This window comes from Pundamilia nyererei, unplaced genomic scaffold, assembly GCF_000239375.1.
Source record: "Pundamilia nyererei isolate P.nyererei 1_Seehausen unplaced genomic scaffold, PunNye1.0 scaffold00001, whole genome shotgun sequence".
Classification (NCBI taxonomy): domain Eukaryota; kingdom Metazoa; phylum Chordata; class Actinopteri; order Cichliformes; family Cichlidae; genus Pundamilia; species Pundamilia nyererei.
Genome location: NW_005187402.1, coordinates 3284860 through 3303823, shown reverse-complemented (window position 1 = coordinate 3303823; position 18964 = coordinate 3284860). Strand labels below are relative to the sequence as shown.

The 18964-nt window shown below is 40.4% G+C and overlaps 2 protein-coding genes across 3 annotated transcripts in view; both read right to left on the bottom strand.

Moving 5' to 3' along the window:
- Positions 1–941: 941 nt before the first annotated feature.
- On the bottom strand, positions 942–11807 carry rab33a (RAB33A, member RAS oncogene family). Of its 2 annotated transcripts, none has more exons than XM_005719427.2 (5): positions 11568–11807; positions 9059–9598; positions 5079–5219; positions 3140–3220; positions 942–3054 (listed from the first exon to the last, which is right to left on the bottom strand). In XM_005719427.2, exons 2-5 carry the CDS (start codon positions 9449–9451, stop codon positions 2830–2832), a joined length of 840 nt encoding a protein of 279 aa, XP_005719484.1. In that variant the 5' UTR covers positions 9452–9598; positions 11568–11807; the 3' UTR covers positions 942–2829. The 2 variants fall into 2 exon arrangements, with proteins under 2 accessions (XP_005719484.1, XP_005719485.1); XM_005719428.2 differs by having other exon boundaries at positions 9059–9591.
- A 3021-nt stretch (positions 11808–14828) lies between these two features.
- LOC102212454 (matrix-remodeling-associated protein 5) overlaps positions 14829–18964 on the bottom strand; it is a 6765-nt gene continuing 2629 nt past the window's right edge. Inside the window, exons 7-8 of the mRNA XM_013913661.1 lie at positions 16915–18061; positions 14829–16162 (exon numbers count right to left, since the gene is read on the bottom strand). Coding sequence (XP_013769115.1) covers positions 15609–16162; positions 16915–18061 — 1701 coding nt within the window. The 3' untranslated portion in view covers positions 14829–15608. The remainder of the gene's footprint in view (positions 16163–16914; positions 18062–18964) is intronic.

Below are 18964 nucleotides of genomic sequence, written 5' to 3'. Positions count from 1 at the left end.
ATATGTTTGGTTGATGACAGTGAAAACAACCTAACTATAGCTTCATTTCCTTTTCTATTCATTTGAAACCATGTAAGTAAATCTGCTAACAGAAATGCAGACACATTTTTCTTTTTTCCACAATGTGTTTTTCTGCTCATTAGTCTAGTTCAGTCATCCCAATTGTATGACACTGACTAAATTAGCATTCTTACAATAACCCACTGATGGACAAAGCTGTCGATGTTAATGTATTAAAATTTAAAGGGTGAACAATTCCTTTTACATTTTATGTCCTGGGATACCGCTCCATCAATCCTGAACGTAGTGGTTTCCCCAGCTGTGGCTGAGGCGCACCTGTGGATGCCATTTATGGAGATTAAAAACAAATAAACAAACAAACAAAAGAAGTCACAGATTAGCCCATATAAGGAGAATGAACAGAGCTCTTCCTGATGTTTTACAGTAATGTCATTTGATTCACTTGTGACAGCTGTTCGATCCTGCTGTTAGAACTGTGCAAAAGTCTTGAGCCGGCCCTCATTTTTTTATATTTTGGTAGGAATATGGGTGTAGCAATTTCTTGAAAGGTGCACACATACACGGAAATACATTAACTAAGATGATCCCACACTGCTTCAGGAATGTTGAAGTCTGGGCTCTGGGGAGGCCAATCCACGACTGTGTGTTTTTCTAATCATTTCTAATTTTATGGCATTGACAGTGTGTTTGGATCATTGTCATGCTCAAACATGAAAAGGTCAGTTGCCAAGCAGCGTTTTCCAGATGGTCTTGCACGGTTGGCCCATTTCTCCTGGCCTCCGCTGTGCCTGCTGACAGTGAGTTACACCAGAAATGTTACATTTGGATTCATTGGTCAATAAGACCTGTCTCTACTGATTTTTATTACAGCTTTTGTGTAATTTGGCACATTTTAGTCCCTGTTTCCTTTCTTTAGGAAGCTTCTTGACAGCTGCCTTTCCACTGAAACCATTTCTGATGAGGCTTTGGCAAACAGTCAGTGGATCAACTGAAAATCCTGTGTTGGGTCTTTGGTCGATTTTGCCTATTTCTTAAGCAAATGACTTTCAGATATCTGCTGTAGAGCTTTTAAGGCCTGCCACTTCTCCTGTCCTCTATTCATCCATTTGCCTCATATTTTTTAAGGGCAGACTGCATACCATGCTGAAATAGCACTTTATTTTATTGCTATGAAATGACTAGGACTATTTTATAACTATTTGTGGCTGAAGACTTTTGCACCGTTCGTAAAATCTGTATGAAAGATCACCAAAACATGGCACACCTCAGGCAGAAGCTCTCTGGATTTGCACAGTGTTCAGATTCAGTCTGTGAATAATTTAATCAGGACATCAGACTGGCAGCTTGGAGGGAACGCCGCTCTTAAATGCTCGCTGATCTGATTTTTCTACATATGGCATCCAGATACATTAATAGAATCACACAAGAGTAGGCTACAGTGGTAAAATATGCTAAGTGTGCTACTATATCAAACTGACATACATCACAGTTGGGATGTTGGATGGTTTCTTGTGACACAGAGGCTTCATTGCTTAAACACTGATTTATGTACAGTGTGTTCCTTCACCCACAGCCTACATGGGAGCTTCCTCAGTGCAAAGCAAGCTGCCTCTCTGTGTGCAGGAAATATTAAATATGGCTTTCTACAGTGTCTCACGCTGCCAGTTTCACCAGTGACTCGAATAATCCAGGCTTAAGGGTTCAGCAGCACAAAGGCCTCTCCATCACCTACACAGGGTTCACAGTTTTCTCTCCTGCATTTTCAGAGATTGGAGGCAGTGAAGCTTCATCTAAGGCAGCTAGAAGGCCTCTAGCTTGAAAAATACCTATTAGAGCATTGATGCTGCATAACAGGAGAGACTTGATGTTTTTGAATTTACATCCAGTGGCAAAGCTGGCTTAGGCCACTGGGACAACATGGAGAAGATACATTTACATGAGGAGTGGATGAGAAACAAGAGCCTTGCCTCCCCTTTGTAGGAGAGTGCCTTTCACCTGCATAAGGGTAAAAGGATCTCACAGCTTCTAAATCAATAGCTGACATGCTCTCTGGCAACCTATAAATGGCCCATTTGCAGGAAACCTTCTCGTCAAGGTCTTCCTCTGTAGATCCTGCAATCTGTCATCTTCTCCATTCATTTAAATCTCACAATGATTTTAAGTCCTTCATTTGAGGGCTTTTGATATCAGGCAACATAAATGTAAGGAGGGGGGAGATGATAAAAGTCTAATATTTCTCAACAAAAGAAGAATCTGTTGAATGTTTTTTCAAATCCTTGAAACATCTTTGCTGTTTTTGCCTCGGGTCATTAAAACTAATTTAGAGCCAGCTGTTTAGCTTTTAAGGCGGTAGAAATGGTGCAATCACAACAAGGGTGAAATGTGACAAATATGAAGCTCTGACAGCAAAAAACCGCCAGTAAAATAAGCTGCTGCGGTTAATAATGACCTTGGAAAACACCGAGCTAGGGCTGGTTTCAGATTACTCAGATTGTGTATATATGTGCAAATAAGTGGAAGAATTTCTAAACTATACTGTAGTTGAAAAGGCAGCTTCATCTTATTTCTGAATTGTTAACAGATGCATCACTCCCAGGATGTTGGTGATTTTTCAGTCCTTTGCACAAGCTTTAAGCCCCTCTACCGTCCACCTCGTAGTGTCAGCTTTAACACCCCCATCCTTCTCCTAAACTACAAATTTAAATGACTCTTGTCTTTCGCCCTATCATCCCTTTTCCTCTTCCTTCTTCAAATGTAGAGAAACTCTTCTCTCCTCCCTTCCATTATTCCTCCCGCTCCTCCTTTTCCTCAACAAGGACAAGTACTCTTTGTCTCAGTCTCTTGTGTGAGTCGCACTCGCCCATCCTCTCTCTCCACGTCTCTGTAGAGCAGAGACTTCTGAGCCTTCAGACGGCAGGCCAAGGACATAAAGATCGAGTTGACGTTCTGACTTTCTCTCGGGTCCTTTGCCGACGTCTCGAATAGCAGCATGTTGTGGGCGTCGGCGAACTTCAGCGCCATGTTGGAGGGCACCTGGGAAAGCACAAGTGATCGGTTGTTAAGTGGATGATGAATAAACCCTGAAGTCACGCTGCGATCCTCGGCGGTGCACACAAACCTGTATTTGGTCCACAAGGTCGCACTTGTTCCCCACCAGGACTCGAGGTACTGATGCCGACACCCGATGACCATTGCACTCCTGGAAAGTGAAAAGCATATCGCTTTATAAACTTTGGCTGTGTGTCTGTAAAACCATGTAGAGTACAACATAGACATTTGGTCTCTTGGCTGTGAAAACAAAAGAAGGACTTTTTCACATTTAAAATACATCCATGTCATCGCACTGTTGCCAGGATGTGCGAGAAGTCCCCGTTCCCACCATTCAGTGTAAATAAATGACACTATAGAATAATATATAAATAATCACGTGTAATTAAAAAACCTTATATATTAAATTATATTGAATAAGATATTACATTATATATAATTTACAAATTATTTTACTGCTGCTAAAAATTACCCACAGTATATCTACTGATAATACTTAGAATATCAGGACTTCACAGTGAGCTGTACTGAAGGGATAACAACAAGCTGGAAAGCATCTGTCATGCAAAACCACTGATATAAATATCGTGTATAAAAAATTTTTTTTCTAGCAAATGCTGACAGAACTACACTAAATTAAAAAGGGAGTGTTGGCTATAAATTATTTCCATTTTAGACATTCCAACAAATTGCTGTGGCAGGAAAACAGGTTACTGCACATTAACCATGACTCACTTTCACTGAGAGGAGACCCTGGAAGCTGTGCCAGTGAGACACAGAGCTAAACAGAGCTTGTATTAACACTTAGAAATGTCTTTGTCTTTACAACATCCCACAAAATTACTCTACTTGTGTGAATTTTACACTTGCAGTGCCGCCATGCCACTGCCACATTAGTCTTTAAAGGGCTGCAAATGCTAGTCAAAATGAGCTTAAACAGGAGCTTAGGTTCATTTTACTGTCCTTGTTCGGGGGTAGTAGGGGCCACATTGTCAGTAGTGCAAATAATGAACATTATTATAGCAGTGTCAGTTTGCTGTTACACATTGAAATGATTTTGGCCAGTGTGTATAACAACAGCAGTTGTAACATTGTCACACATGTAAACATAGATCTGTATTGTCACTGTTACTACTGTTTCAGATCTCCCCAGACTATAAGGCAAAAAGAAAGTGCAGCTTTATGGTTAGATTTTTACATTAAAATTACTAATAATAAAGAGAAAAGATACAAACATATATAAGCTGTAAGGTGCAATTTAAGGTGCAGTGTAATCAGTGGTAGTGCACATTGAGTAAGCACTGTTTATAATGGGTAATTAAGGGAAACCTGAAAAAAGAAGAGAAGGGAGAAACACCCTTCCACCATGTTGAGTGTTGACATTGTATATAGTTTGTCCACTAGAGGGCGCTCTGCAACTTATTGTCAAGAGGGAAAAATATTGGCCGACATATGGAATACTGGCTTTTGAAATCATCAAATATTGGTCTTAAAAATGCGATATTGGTTGGATGACCATCTCTAGTGACGTTATCACTGATTCTTGTGTTTACTGTCAGATGACTGTAGTTGCATTTCAGTTTTACAACTTATGTCTTGGTTCAAGTCTTGATTGTTATTAATAGTTGAGACTTAGACTCAGAGAAAGAGAACTGCTGTGTAGAAAATCTGACTGCACATGATTTGACTTTCCCATTTGTTTTTTTCCTTCTTCCCTTTTCAGATTTGGTGAATGGCTGGTAAAAGTACGCATTTTTGGATTCATCTGCCTCCTGTGTCGTCAAACTCCAGAGTCCAAACAGCACCAGACTCTGACAGCACCAAACCACATCTGGTGATGGAAACAGCACAGTGTCAAACGGTGACTAATAAACAGTCTTGGGGGTAGGAGGGAACACTGAACAATGCTCAGAGTCCTTATGGTACCAAAGGGGGATCATTACATAGCGGCTGTAAGTCAGCCTCCTCTGTTGTTCACTGACAAGTGATTTTTACAATGTAATGCCAACCTCTATCCAAGTCTGTAGGTTGCGGAAGGAAGCCATCTTGGTAACATCATATACAAAGACCACAGCATGAACATTGCGGTAGTAGTGCTCCACCATGGATTTACGAAAGCGCTCCTGGCCTGCTGTGTCCCATACCTGCACCTGTAGAGACAGACGACTTAGGTTTATATACAAATTACAGAGACAACCGATCATTACACATAGAGACAGCACTGACAGAAGTGGAAAATATAAATGGTATTCTCTTAGAATATCCAGCAGATCATGAAATATAAGACAATTTTAATATCAGAAGTAACAGCAACAGCTTTTTTGTTGCATACAATTACTTGAGATAAAATTGTACAAATGAATAACAATGAATATGAATTAGGCTGCAATGAGTTGTCTAAGCTTGCAACTTTGCAAATCAGAACATTGCCACGTGAGCAGGAAACAGTGCAAATATATTCCTAGCTACAGGGTCTCAGGAGAGCATGGTTCTACAGTACAGTGCGTTTTTCTGCTTGATCATTAACAGCAGGTTCAGCCAATATCTACAGTATGTATCCTAAAATAATGTAATGTGGGTTAGAAGCAAGTGTCAATCTCTGGGCCTTGAAAAACAAAACTCGAAAAGCCCAGAATCTGCATTTCATCAAAACAAACACTTCCTGCTGGCTCCACAGGTGTGTCAAGACTAGATTTAAATGTCCAGCTTTACAGCAGACATAAGCATAATTACATAATTAAGTACAAAATATGGTTTTATTCTCTTTAGCGCAATTACTTTTCCATAATAAGTGTATATATGTTAAAATGCAAGACTTCACCCACTATTACCTAGACCTATAGATGTCTACAGAAAACAGCTTTCTGTAAACACTATCTTGAAGACTTTATGGGCTCAGTGACTTGTTTGAGTCATATTGAATAAAAAATGAAGTCTGTTTTGTAAATCCTGTTCATACTATCCTTCAAAGTGGAGTATTACCTGAGGTATGCAGGAATAAATGAGCACGCATTTTCGTAGTAAGACCCACCTTGGTTTTGTTTGAAAATGCTCAAGGCTTTAAAATGAGACTGCAAACAATGAGACAGCAAACAACAACATGAAGTCACAGTAGCTATGTCTAACTTTTGTACTACGTTTGTACTTAAAGACACTCCAATGAGTCAGCTCTTTATTTTTCCAGTTTGTTTATTTCTTTATTTCTTCTATTCATTTTAAACTTTTACCAAAATTAGCATCCTTTACCTTTCTAACCATGTGAGCTAGCTAGACTAGCTAGAATGCTATGTTAGTGCTAGCATTAGCTGAAAACTATTCTAGTTCCAGCTAGAACTAGAATATCATAAACAAAATGATTATGATAGATTTCAAAAATATAAAATATCTGCTGCCAATATACCAAATTTGAGGCTTCAAAAGAGAATTGATCAAATCATTAAGTGTTCTTTAACATATTATGTTTTCAAACTAAATTAGGGTATTCAAGCTAGTTAGCCAAGTTCATCAAATGTTTAGAATGTTGTTCACTACCCCAGTCAACAGGGGAGCAAAAGAGAAGTATTTAGCCCCAGCACTGTACCATACCACTGCTTAATGAAGTAATTTTTAATAATTACTGATTTCAGATTTAGCCTTACTAAGGCCATTAGGATGAATCGGAGGTCAGAATTTATTTTCACTAATGCACAAAAACGGTTTTGTTTTTTTTCTGTCTGATCAGTAGCACTTTGTATATCAGCAGGGAGTTCTCCCAACACTTAGCACAGCCCTGCAGTGTAAAAAGGGCCAGAGAATTATCTGCTATTACCATTTGAAAGGACTAGCGCAGCTATTTATCATTAGAGGCAGAACACTGCATCAGAGCCAACCATAACATCAAAGCTCAGCGTTTCGAACGCGTGGCCCTCATGATTTGATAAGTTGAGAAAATTGCATCCTATTTAAACTGATTACAAATGGACATTATGAAAGTGAATATAAGAGATACGGCATTATGTATGCACTCAGAGGGAACGTCAGTTTAAAAAGAAACGCTGAATATATTAATAGCATTGTTTTCATCAATTTGAAATAAGCGTCAAAAGCTACGAAACATATTTTTTCAGGTTATCTCATGCCCTCGTGAGAATCAATGACATTATTTTGACACATCAGTCTGCTTTTCTTTTTATAGTCCTACGCAGGTTTATGCTGTTTGAAGTTGTAAATTTGTATTTTACTTATATTTACCAGCCAGAGGAATAGAAAGCATGGGAGCTGCACAGTTTAATCCCTCTGTACTTAATCCTCTGAATTTTAATGATATATTAGTCTCTTATATCAAAGGTACAAGTGAAATTTTGACTTGTATGACAACATTTTTTCCCCACTTCTACAGAATGGCCTAGTTTTTACTTCAGCAATGGAAGAGTTCACTTTTACATAAAAAGGCAGGATTTTACATTGACATCTTGGCTCTGGTGCTGAAGGCAAACTTGTGGGGGGCTCACTGAAGGGCAAATTCTCTTTACAGCATCTTCTTTAAGATAAATGTTGGCAGCTTCCTGTCTTTGAATTATCCAATCAGAAACTGCTGCCATCTTGACAAGGTCTCTGTTGAAATAGAGCTCGTCAATATCAGTGGGATTACCAGTTGAACAGAAAAATGAATGTAAAAACAAAACAATAGATGGGCCTGTTTTGATCACTCTTTAAGTATTTTAAAGACATATAGATCCATCTTTAGGGGGAGTCATAGCTGTCTCCTCTTACAGCTGCTTATGCAAATGGAGTTAATTACCAATGAGGATTAATCTTAATTTAATGTCCCATTTCCATGTACTCCACCAGCAGTAACCAGCTCAGAGAGCAGCAACAAGAAAGCAGATATTTTCAGTCTCACAACAATGACTGTACAGTGTGGCAGGTGTGTCTGGGGGGCATTTGGATGATTCAGATACAATGACCTAATACTACGTAATGCGACTGTGCAACTGTGTTTGTGAGTCAGCACTGGGGGAACCTGGAGTATGCACACAGAATAATCCACTGAGAGAAAGCAGGGAGGGGAGCACACAAAGGTAAGCTTCACTGACATCACAGTGTCTGGTCTGAGTGACCAGCCAAGGTGTGAGTCAGGAATCACAGTTAAAGAAACGACGAACCAGATGAGTAAGCAAATTGTTAACCTTTCATATTCATGCTAAAATCTTGAACCTGTTTTTACACTGTGGTCTGATGTTGGTTTTGTTACGTCTGCCAGTACGCATTGCTCCAGAAATGATCTTCAAAGTCATTACATTTTAATTTCACAATGAGGGCACATGACAGTGTGGCCTACATTTACGATGCTGCTGTCTTTACTTTGTGACTACAATAACAGCCCAGCTAAGGGGCTTGCCTCACACGTGCAAACACGGGAATGTGGTTATTTTTGTTGATTGAACAGCTTAATTGTTGCAATCACCTTGTAGACCTGCTTTATATTATACATGTAAATAAATGGCTTGCACGTGCTGAAGGTGGACAAGCGCATATTTATAGATTCTGCAGCACCACAGTCAGATTTTGATGTTTTGTTTTTCATTTAGAGTTTTAAAATTCTCTTAAGAAATGTTGCATTCATAGTCAGATTTGTAAAAATATATTCATTTCTGTTTATGTTTCAAACTCGAAATCCACAAAAAGCCTACTGAGCCATACAATAGAATTCATTAGAGGCTACCTTTATCTTCCTGTGGCCTGTTACTGACTACAGAGCATGTGGCGGCAAAGAAAAAAGGGAGTTGTAGTTCTTTAGAATGTACTAAAAATATGTTTTTTAAAATGTTACATTTCTCCAGAGATATTCTAAAATGTTGCCCATCCTTTGAGAGTGTGAGGATAAAATGAAAGAAACGGCCCCCTGTGTGTCCACTGGCAGCTGATCAGCTCAGCCGAGAGGAGGAGGAAGGGTGTAGGAGTGAGGGAACACCACTGATCAGCATCCAGCTCCTCTGCTGCCTGTTACCTTGATAGTCTCCCCTTCGATCTCCACCACCTTCTCCCTGAAATCCACGCCGATGGTGGCCTCGGTCTTATCGGGGAAGCTGCCCCCCGTGAAGCGGAAGGTGAGGCAGGTCTTCCCCACGTTGGAGTCCCCGATGACGATGATCTTAAAGATCCGCGTCTGGATGCTCAGCTCCAGGGAGGAGGTGCTCAGATCCACGGAGGACGTGATGCTCGGGGCGGCATCGTTGCTGCTGCTGCTGGCTCGGCTCCGGCTGGCTCTGTGTAAATCCATGGATGATGTTAGGATCGTCACATTGTCATCCGCTCGGTGTTTTCTACCGATTGCTCTTCCACAACCACCTCCTCCGCCGCCCGGAGCTCGGGTCTCCTCCTCCGGGCTATCGTTGGTCATTATACCGGAGGAGGCGATGCGGAAATCGGGGTGCGTGTGTCGAGAAGAGGATTGATAGACGGGAGAAGGGAGGGGAAAGGAGAAAAGAAGGAGGAGACGAGGGATGCAACAATACCAACGATGCTCCTTTCAGCAGCTGACTGTGGCCTTAAAGGGAGAAGAATACAATAAAAAAAAATCAATTGACTAATAATAATAATAATAATAATTTATGAATAATAAAAATAATTGACAATTCAATGAAATGCAGTTTAAAAAGTTGTAAATGAGCACTTGCCTCATGGTGCTTTATATTGCAATGTAAGACCCTACAGTAATACAGAGAAAACCCCAACAATCAGATGACCCCCTGTGAACAAGCGCTTTGGCGACAGTGGGAGGGAAAAACTCCTTTAAAAGGAAGAAACCTCAGAACCAGGCTTGGGGAGCGGCAGCCCTGAGTGGTAATGACTAATGCACCATATATAGAAACATAGGATATTTCAATTTAAATTTACTGAACTGCATCATTATTACCACAAAACATTGTAACATTGATGCCACAAAGGCCATTAAATATAATCAGCTGATAGCCTAAATTCAGCCAGCTCATGTTACCAGACCCAAAGAGCAATCTCACCTCCAGACTTCTAATTTTATCTCTTCTTTCTGAAATCTGTCGAGTACCTAAAAAATACCCAAACTGTTATAAAGACATGTGAAAAAAGACTCATGCCAAGCAGGGCACCTACACATCACTAGAAACTCTATTTAGTCATAGTCAAACCTAATTATTGTGATATTATTTATTTATAACGTTATCATATTGTAATACTAGGATTGGAAGTTAATATAAATTACACCAGGGCCACAGGGCTTTGTCATGGTCCGCGGTTCATCTCTTTATGTTCACCTTGTGTTTACAGTTCATGAGCAGAACTCTCTATTAGTTTGTTTTTCATCCACTGTCATTAGTCATAATTACTTCCTTCTAGATTCAAGATAGTAAAGATTACAGTTTAAAATGTGATGCACTTAAAGTACTGAAGTAAACAGAAGGTTTTTCTATAATTCAAGCATTTCCTTTCAGGGTGTAACAGAGAAAGAAAGTGAAAGATTTTCTCACACTGTCTGTCGTCACATGAGCTGATCGGCTTGTCACACTGTCACATTCCATAAACCAAGAAGTTCATAATGCAAAGGATTGCAGTGTTCCCAGATTCCTCGCTCGATTTAAGTGAACAAAAAGAAAGAGCAATACAGAGAACAACCGTTTTAAGATAACATAAAGTTTTCTGTCTGCGAGTGAAACAGCTTAATGCTAATGAAGGCTGTCACAACATGAGATTGTCATGAGGCGATTCTCTAAGGCACTCCAATTCATGTTAACACAGCCACAGATGGTGACAGTCAGTACACTCCATGAGGAGTTAGCCACAGAAGGTAACTGCTGACAGGACTGGCTGTTCACAAAGTGCTAAATTGAAGAATATGAAGTTGGCAGGAAGGGAAAATCAGGGTTGGAAAAGATGCAAAAGAAACAAAGATGACCGCAGCACAGGATTGTTGAGTCAAGGTGTTTCAAGAACTTTGGAGAGCTTCACAGGGAGTGGACAGAGGCTGGTGTCAGTGCATCAGGAGCCACCGTGCACAGATTTCTTCAGCAAATTCCTAAAACAAAGCCCTCTTGAAACAGCGACATCAGTAACATCTTACAGGGAATAAGCTGAACTGTTGTTCAGTGGTCCAGGGTCCTCTTTTCACATGAAAAATAACTTTGCATTTCATTTAGAAATTTAGAAGGTGTTTGAAACCTGTCGTCACGTGTCTGCAGTCTGATAATTTGAGGTGCCACACCAGCCGCTGTCATCCACTGTGTTTTATCGAGTCCAAAGTCAATGCAACAATCATCCTGGAGATTTTACAGCATTTCATGGACCAAAGTTGTAGACCAACCAGTCATGCCACAGTACACAGCACAAGTTTTCCTCAGCTCCCAGTCTCCTGGATTATTATTATTATTATTTTAAAGTTTAGTTATTTTTGTTGCAGTTGAGATAAAAAAAAGTCTGATGCATAACAGCTGATGCTTTGAAACGAAGAAACAGAAGGAAGAGACAGAGTCTGTTTCACTCACCGTCTGAAACGATGCTGTACAAGAAGCTGCAGCACGTTTGAGCTGCTGCGTTTCCATCTTGACTCAACGCAGCAGAAGTGACAGCTGAGAAACACGCAGCCTTGTTCACGTGTATGCACACTCACTGTTTGCTGATATCAGACTGAAATGCAGACAGAATCACCAAACACTTGTTTTTCTTGCACAGACAAACAGGCGTGCCACTCTCTGTTTGAACAAATCCGTTAAGACACAGACGCAGTCTCTTCCTCACAGACGTGCACATTTTCTCTCTCTCAAAGAGACAAACATAATCCTTTTCTTACACGCACACGCACACACACACGCAAAAAAAAAAAAAAAGTCACTCCCAGTGTCAAACAATCCCAACGTTTCTGTCTGACAAAGCTCCCCTTCATCCTCAGAAAAAGGCCTGTTTGTCTGAAAGCGATGCTCAGTGGGACATTCACATTCTAGTGAGCCCAGTGAAATATAGCACACATTTGGATACACGTATACAAACAAAATAATACCCCAGTGTTACAAAAATAACATGTAGTTATCCATAGATGACTTTTTATGATTACTCAGTCTAAGTTGTTTTCCTCTCTCACTAAAACTTCAGGAGGAAAAAAAAGAAGGAAAATAACAGTTAATACATGTGACATTCTGTCCTCTGCAGCTTTGAAATTTCAGCCTCAGTTTCCACATCTATGGCATCAAATTAAGTTCAAACTTGAAGCTTTGTTACACATACCATTATTGTCCTATATGTGTCTTTAGGTGGCACAACCAGCCTTTAGCCGGACTCCAGTCCTCCATGTCCTCAAGTTTTGTCGTGTCACTCATGAGCAGCGCAGTTAGTGAGGGTGAGTGTGAATGCAGTGCTTACTCTGAGCTGTGACAGTTACATGTGATTTTATAATTCTCTGTCAGATCAATGACACCATAACACTAATCCCATTTTAACCCTACGCTGCATCCTTTGACTTAACCTGATGCACCTCGAGAAATGTAACTACACGTCTGGTCGACGGTTACCAGGATGACTTGAATGTTGTGGAAGGTTGCAGTGTAGAAATTAAAGGAGTTTCTGGTTACAATGTCAGTTAGGACATAGATTTCTTTCCACAGAAGTCTAAATCAAGCTTTATTTTCAGAAGCGGAGGCCACTGGTTTGTTCGTCCACAGGTAAAGAGATCATTGGAGAGTGTGGGATTATAATATTATTTTATGCCATGTTAGACCCCTAATTAAAGATTGTAAATTATTATGTAGTTTTAGTTTGCATTATTACTAGAAGAGAGCAGAACATACCGGAGAGGTTTTCTGCCCCATCTCAGCAGGAGCAGATAAACAGGGAGCCAAGGTCGTAGCTTAGGCGCCGTGTGAGAGAAAGAATGTGAATGTTTAGGCTTTTATGATTAGGTGGGGGCCACTAGAGGCTATAAGAGTTTGATCAATGCTCCACCATTTTGAGATCTGATGCTGTCTGCGTACGGTGTCCATCTCCCACGCGTTTACATTAAAATCATCGTTTGACTCAACCCGGCCGGACCAGTGTTGTTATTTTGGTTTTCCTCTTGTATCCATCCCCAATATTTGAATCCATAACAAGAGTGACCCAGCAGGTCAGTAAGTGAGGGGAGTGTTCCAGAACGGGCCTTCAGACAAACTGGTGAAGACACTGGTAAACAGGAGACACAGACGTTAACAGAGAGAGTGATAACTTTCATAGGACTAACATAAAGGAACCTGAGGAGGCAGACAACCTGGAGGAGACTGGGTGCTTGAGCTTGCCTTTAAGTAAAAGCTGATGAGGTGGAGGTTGTTATCATGGCATCCTCTCCTGGTCTGAATACACTATTATGCCAAATACATTTGCTTTGCCACAAGGAGCTCTATAAACTCTGTGTAGGCTCCTCTTCTGGGACAGTTTATTCTAATTTCTTTTACTGTAAATTTTATTCGTGTGCTGTTCAACAATGCCAGAGCTGACAGACAAAAGAAAAGAGAAGACATTATAAAAAAGAGGGGAAAAGGGAGAAAAAATAAGAATAAAAGTTAAAGCAAACATTCATCATGACTGGTCATCAAGCGCTGCATCTTTAACAAGGTGAAAGTGAGTGTGTGTTTGTCATGAAACATACTTGGTGAGAAGCCACACCAGCCCCATTGTCATTGTAAGAGTAAGAGGTCATATGGATGCATGTGTTGCACCCTACCTTTAAGATTAGGCTTTCCTTTTTGATAAAGCACACAGAGCTGGATCAGGTGGTCCTGAATCCTCCCTTAGTTACACTGCAGCAGGTGCAGGCTGCTGGGTGCTTGCTGTGATGCACTGATTGTTTCTTCTTCAGTCACCTTTTTTCACTCATTATATGTTTATACACCTCCCTGCATTTAATCAATGGTTATTATTAGTCTCTGGCTCTTTTTGTGCTGGTTTCCTCCTCTCACCCCCAAACTGGTCATGACAGATGACCGTCCCTCCCTGAGCCTGGTTCTGCTGGAGTTTCCTTTCTTCCCACCGTCGCCCACACTTGCTGATTATTCTGATTGTTCTGATTGTTCCGATTGTTGGGGTTTTCTCTGTGTTCTTTGTATTATTGTTGTATCTTTACTTTATAATATAAAGCACCTTTCAGCAGCTGTTGTTGTGATTTGGTGCTTCATAAATAAAATTGAATTGAATTGAATTTAAATTGAATGTGCTGTATGAAGTGCAAGGGATGAACATGACTGATGGTCAGAATGAGGCGGGGAAGGTCTGGGCTCAAACCCAAGGATGACATAAACATCTACTCTGCTCATCCTGGACTCAGAGAGTTTCACAGACTCCAAAAATAACAACCAACCAGTGCTGGACTATGGCATGTGTGGAGGTTGCCCACTAACTGCAAGTAGTAATGGTGGTCAGATGGTCGTAAAGAGGATCAGCGTGCAACACCTGCAACCTCTGTGTGACCACTTTTGACTGCAAGGTAATTGCACAGGTTTTCTGGTGGGATTAAAACTTTTCTCCAAACAACTAAGTCCCACTTGAACTGACTATAATCAATCTCACACAGATTGGCGACTCCCACAACTCCCACAACGCATGTCTTTGATAGAGGAGTAAATTGCTTGCAAACTGGCAATATTGTTATATAGAAGAAGGGCTCTGTCATTCTGCATTTAAATCACCATCTGCAGCAAGTTCAACGCACAATGCAAACCCACAAAAAACAAACAGAGAAGAAAAGAACAATAAAAACAACAAAAAACAATAAAAACCTGGATATTTTATTACTAACTTATAAATTATGTACTTACATATTTTGTTAATAGTTCACAACCAGCTATGAACTACTCCTTCCCACCATTATGAACATGAATAAATGATATTGATACATACACTAAATTATTTGCTCAAACACACTGTAGTAATAAGAGGTAATTGAATCCTCATAGAAAAGATACATTGAAAGCTTATCATGTATGGTACTTAGCAAACAAGCAGTTTAAGATCGCTCCACAGCTACGACTTACAGATGTCTGCAGTAAGCTCTACTCTTCTGTACCATGAACTGTTGAATCTTTATAAAAACACTTTAATCTGCCAAAAACAAAAAACTGCAATACTGTATGCAGATGGTGGGTACAGAAAGTAAAGCATGAAGGTGTGTCAGCTGACAGAACTTGCTGTTAAGTGGCAACAATTTTTTTAGGGAAGTAAAATTTAATAAACTATAATGTTATAAGGGTAACGTGAGATCACATCTATGGGAGTAATGCCGAGAAGATGTGCTTGCAACAGGACAAAAGACCTGTAGGGTCAGTAGGTATACTGAACAAAACGTCTGCAAAAAACAAACAAACAATCAAAAAACGTGATTTACGCTTCACAAATAATAAATGTTCATTTTCAAACTGCAGTGCGTGAAATCTCAAGCGAAGCCATTAGTCAACCAGCTTTAAATCTGCCTCGTCACTGATGATATATTCAAATCCTAATGGAAAAAAATCCTATCCAGACCACTGCTGTGAGATATTCTGAGTACAAATGATTGTTAAAGTAATTCAAACAACTTGTAAGTACGTCGATTTGAAATCTGTTCCGAGGGCATTTTTTGCGTTGCATTTGTAAATACCAGAGTTCATGAGCACAGGGTTCTGTATGACCAGACTGCCCTCCTCTGTCATATGAATTCCTCCCTGTACTGTGTACCGGCTGTGGGGAACCAGTGTGGTGCGCCCAGGTAATGTCCATGAAATGTCTGGCTTGGGAATACCAGTTGCGACACACTTTAACATGACGGGCGATCCCCTGTACGCTCTGGTGATGGAAGTCATTGTACTTGTGATTTGTGGAGGGAACACCATCACAGTGACTGGGTAGGATAGTGCTGACGACCCGAAAGAGTTGGAAGCTTTACAAATGTATGTTCCTTTGTCAAAGGTAGCCATCTGCCTGAGCTGGAGCGTACCATTGGGAAAGAAAGATATTCGGCCAATAGTTTGAGGTTTGTCCAAAACAACACCATTGGGCAGGATCCATGTGATTGATGCCTGCGGCCAGCCATCCACAGTGCAAGGCAAGTTCAGATTGAGGCCATAAGTGATCTTCATCCCACCTGGAAAAAGTCAAATTGTAACAGTAAGATAATCTCTTGCTAAAATGATAGACACAATAAATACAATGATACGGTAGAACTGAGATAACACAAACATGCGTTGACTCTTTGGCAGAACCTCTGAACACAAAAATTATACTTGGGTGCAGACCAAAACAACTAAAACCTTTAAGACCTGCGGTCCCCAACCTTTTTTGCGCCACGGACCGGTTTAATGTCAGACAATATTTTCATGGACCGGACTTTAAGATGCCGTGGATAAATAAAACAAAATAAATGATACGACCAAGACAAAAACTGTGGGATTTTGTAAATATAATAACTCTGCCCCTTAATACTCTCTGGTTGCTATGGTAACACGTAAATATTTCTTTCAAAATAAGACACAACTACAACACGGGAAAAGACCCAGGGAAACCGAGTTAATGATAAAAACCCTGAAAACCATAAATTGCACACCCGAGACTCTCGTGGCCCGGTACCAAACGACTCACGGCGCGGTACCGGTCCATGGCCCGGGGGTTGGGGACCGCTGGGGTCTCAGGTTCACCCAAGGGTTAAGAGGAAGTGCTCTTGGTCAAACAGACACATTTTGCAGTCGCTATTAAAAAGTGGGAAAATAATTAAAACTGGTCTTGGTCCAAAGACAGCGGGCATTACACAAATATATTTCTTTCTTTTTCACATATGAATGACACATAACAAAAGACATTTCTGTTTCATTAATTTTGGATAAAAAAACACAAACATACCTGTAGATCCTCTGATCACTGGCTTCCTCCCAGCTTCCAGGGCATAACGTTTCTCTGCTTGTCCTGCAACATTTTTTGCTAGGCACCGATACACTCCTTTATCAGCTGGAACTGGTCGAGAGATCCGCAGAGTTCCATTGCCTAAATAATGGGTGAACCGCTGGAGTCTAGCACCAGGCATCAACAATGTGCCATTGGGTAGTATCCATGAAAACTCTGGGTTTGGCTTGCCACGGGCAGAGCACTCAAGAATCAGTTCCCCTCCATCTGGCTTTATTGGTAAGATCTCAATATTGGGAACAGAAAAAGTAGGTTTCTCTGCTAATGATGCTACATCAAATTCAACCAAAAGTGAGGCTTCACCCATGTTGTTTTTTGCTAGACACATATACGTCCCTTCATCTGTTTTCCTTAACCCCCTCAGCTCCAAGGTACCATTTTGATGGACTTGAAAGCGACCTCCGAGGTAGGGTGCTGGGAGTGAGAGGCCATAAGGAGTAACCCACCAGACTTTTGGTTCGGGTTTTCCTTCCACTCTACAATGCAGATGTGCTGTTTGGTACGATACACCCAAAACCTTGGTGGTACTCCTCCCTTTCACACCATTGATAAAGGGTTCCTGGGGCTCAGCTTCAACTTTTATGTTCTTTACATCATCACCAGCTGAATTTCGTGCCAAACATGTGTATATTCCTTCACTAGACAGTGTCACTTTCTTTACGAGTAACATTCCACCATCCATAATCTGAAATTTGTCGGATGATGCTGGTATGACATCCTTTTGTGGTGAGATCCATGTGATTCTAGGTGTAGGTTCACCAGTTGCCTCACAACTCAGTTTGGCTGATTCTCCCAGTTTTATCGTCACTAGTGATTGTGACTTGAATCTAATTTTCGGAGCATTTGGTCCCACTTTGACGCTCACTTTTCTTTCATCTTTTCCCAGTTTGTTCTTGGCATAACAAGTGTAGTCACCCTCATCTTTTTTGCCCATCTGCTGTAGAAGTAAAGTTCCATTGCCAAACATAACATGTCGGCGGTTACGAAGGCCGCTATCATCTGACTGAAGGGCGTTGTTGATTATTGTTCCATCTGGAAGACTCCAGAAAACTTCTGGATCGGGTAGGCCAGTTGCCACACAGTCCACCTAGAATGAAGGTAGGGGAGAGGCAAGTATACCGATGAATCCAAACAGCTGATCTATACAACTGGGTATGAAGAATTATGTATTATGGAAGAATCATGGTTAAAAGAAACATGAAGTCTGCTGTTTGAGTCATCAACCCATCCTGACCCTGCTCAATAACAGCTTGATAATCTTTCCATTGGTTTTATAAGTAGAACTAAATCATATAAAGGAAAAACTAGCACATAGTAAAGTGAACTGTTAGGTCACATTGTGCCTCAAAAAACCAAAAATACCTCATGACATCGATTGATTGGTTGCTCTGCTATACAAAGATGTTTTAAGACCAACATGAAAGTTGGTCTTAATATACTTATTAGTATAGATTCTGCTATGAGAGAAATAATACATATAAATAATTATTCATGATTATGAATATAATCATGAATAATTATTAATAATTAAATATAAAATAGGGCTGCCCACACAGGAAGCAACTAGCAATGATATGGTGAGCCCATAGAAAGTCAATGATGTTCACAAAGTTCACTAGCAACTTGAAGTTGTCAGTCCTGAGTTAAACATTTCTCAACCTTAAGGTGAGGATACTGGTGATTGGCATATTACAATGTGGAAAATATTTCAGGTATTATCTAGGTGTTTGCTAGTGACTAACAATTAGCTACAAAGCAATTTGCAATGCATCCTGTGTGAATGTCTCCTTAGACTTTTCCACCATAGAATTAATGTAACATTAGCTGATATTCATCTATATGTTGCTAACAATGATTTAGATGTAGATTTGCGGCGACTCTTCGCACTTATGGGAGAAGAGGACTCAAAGCATAACACAGCACCAGATGCCTTAACTTTAGGAATCAAGTGTTCAGGGTTCTTTCCGGCGCAAACGTCCTGAAATTACTG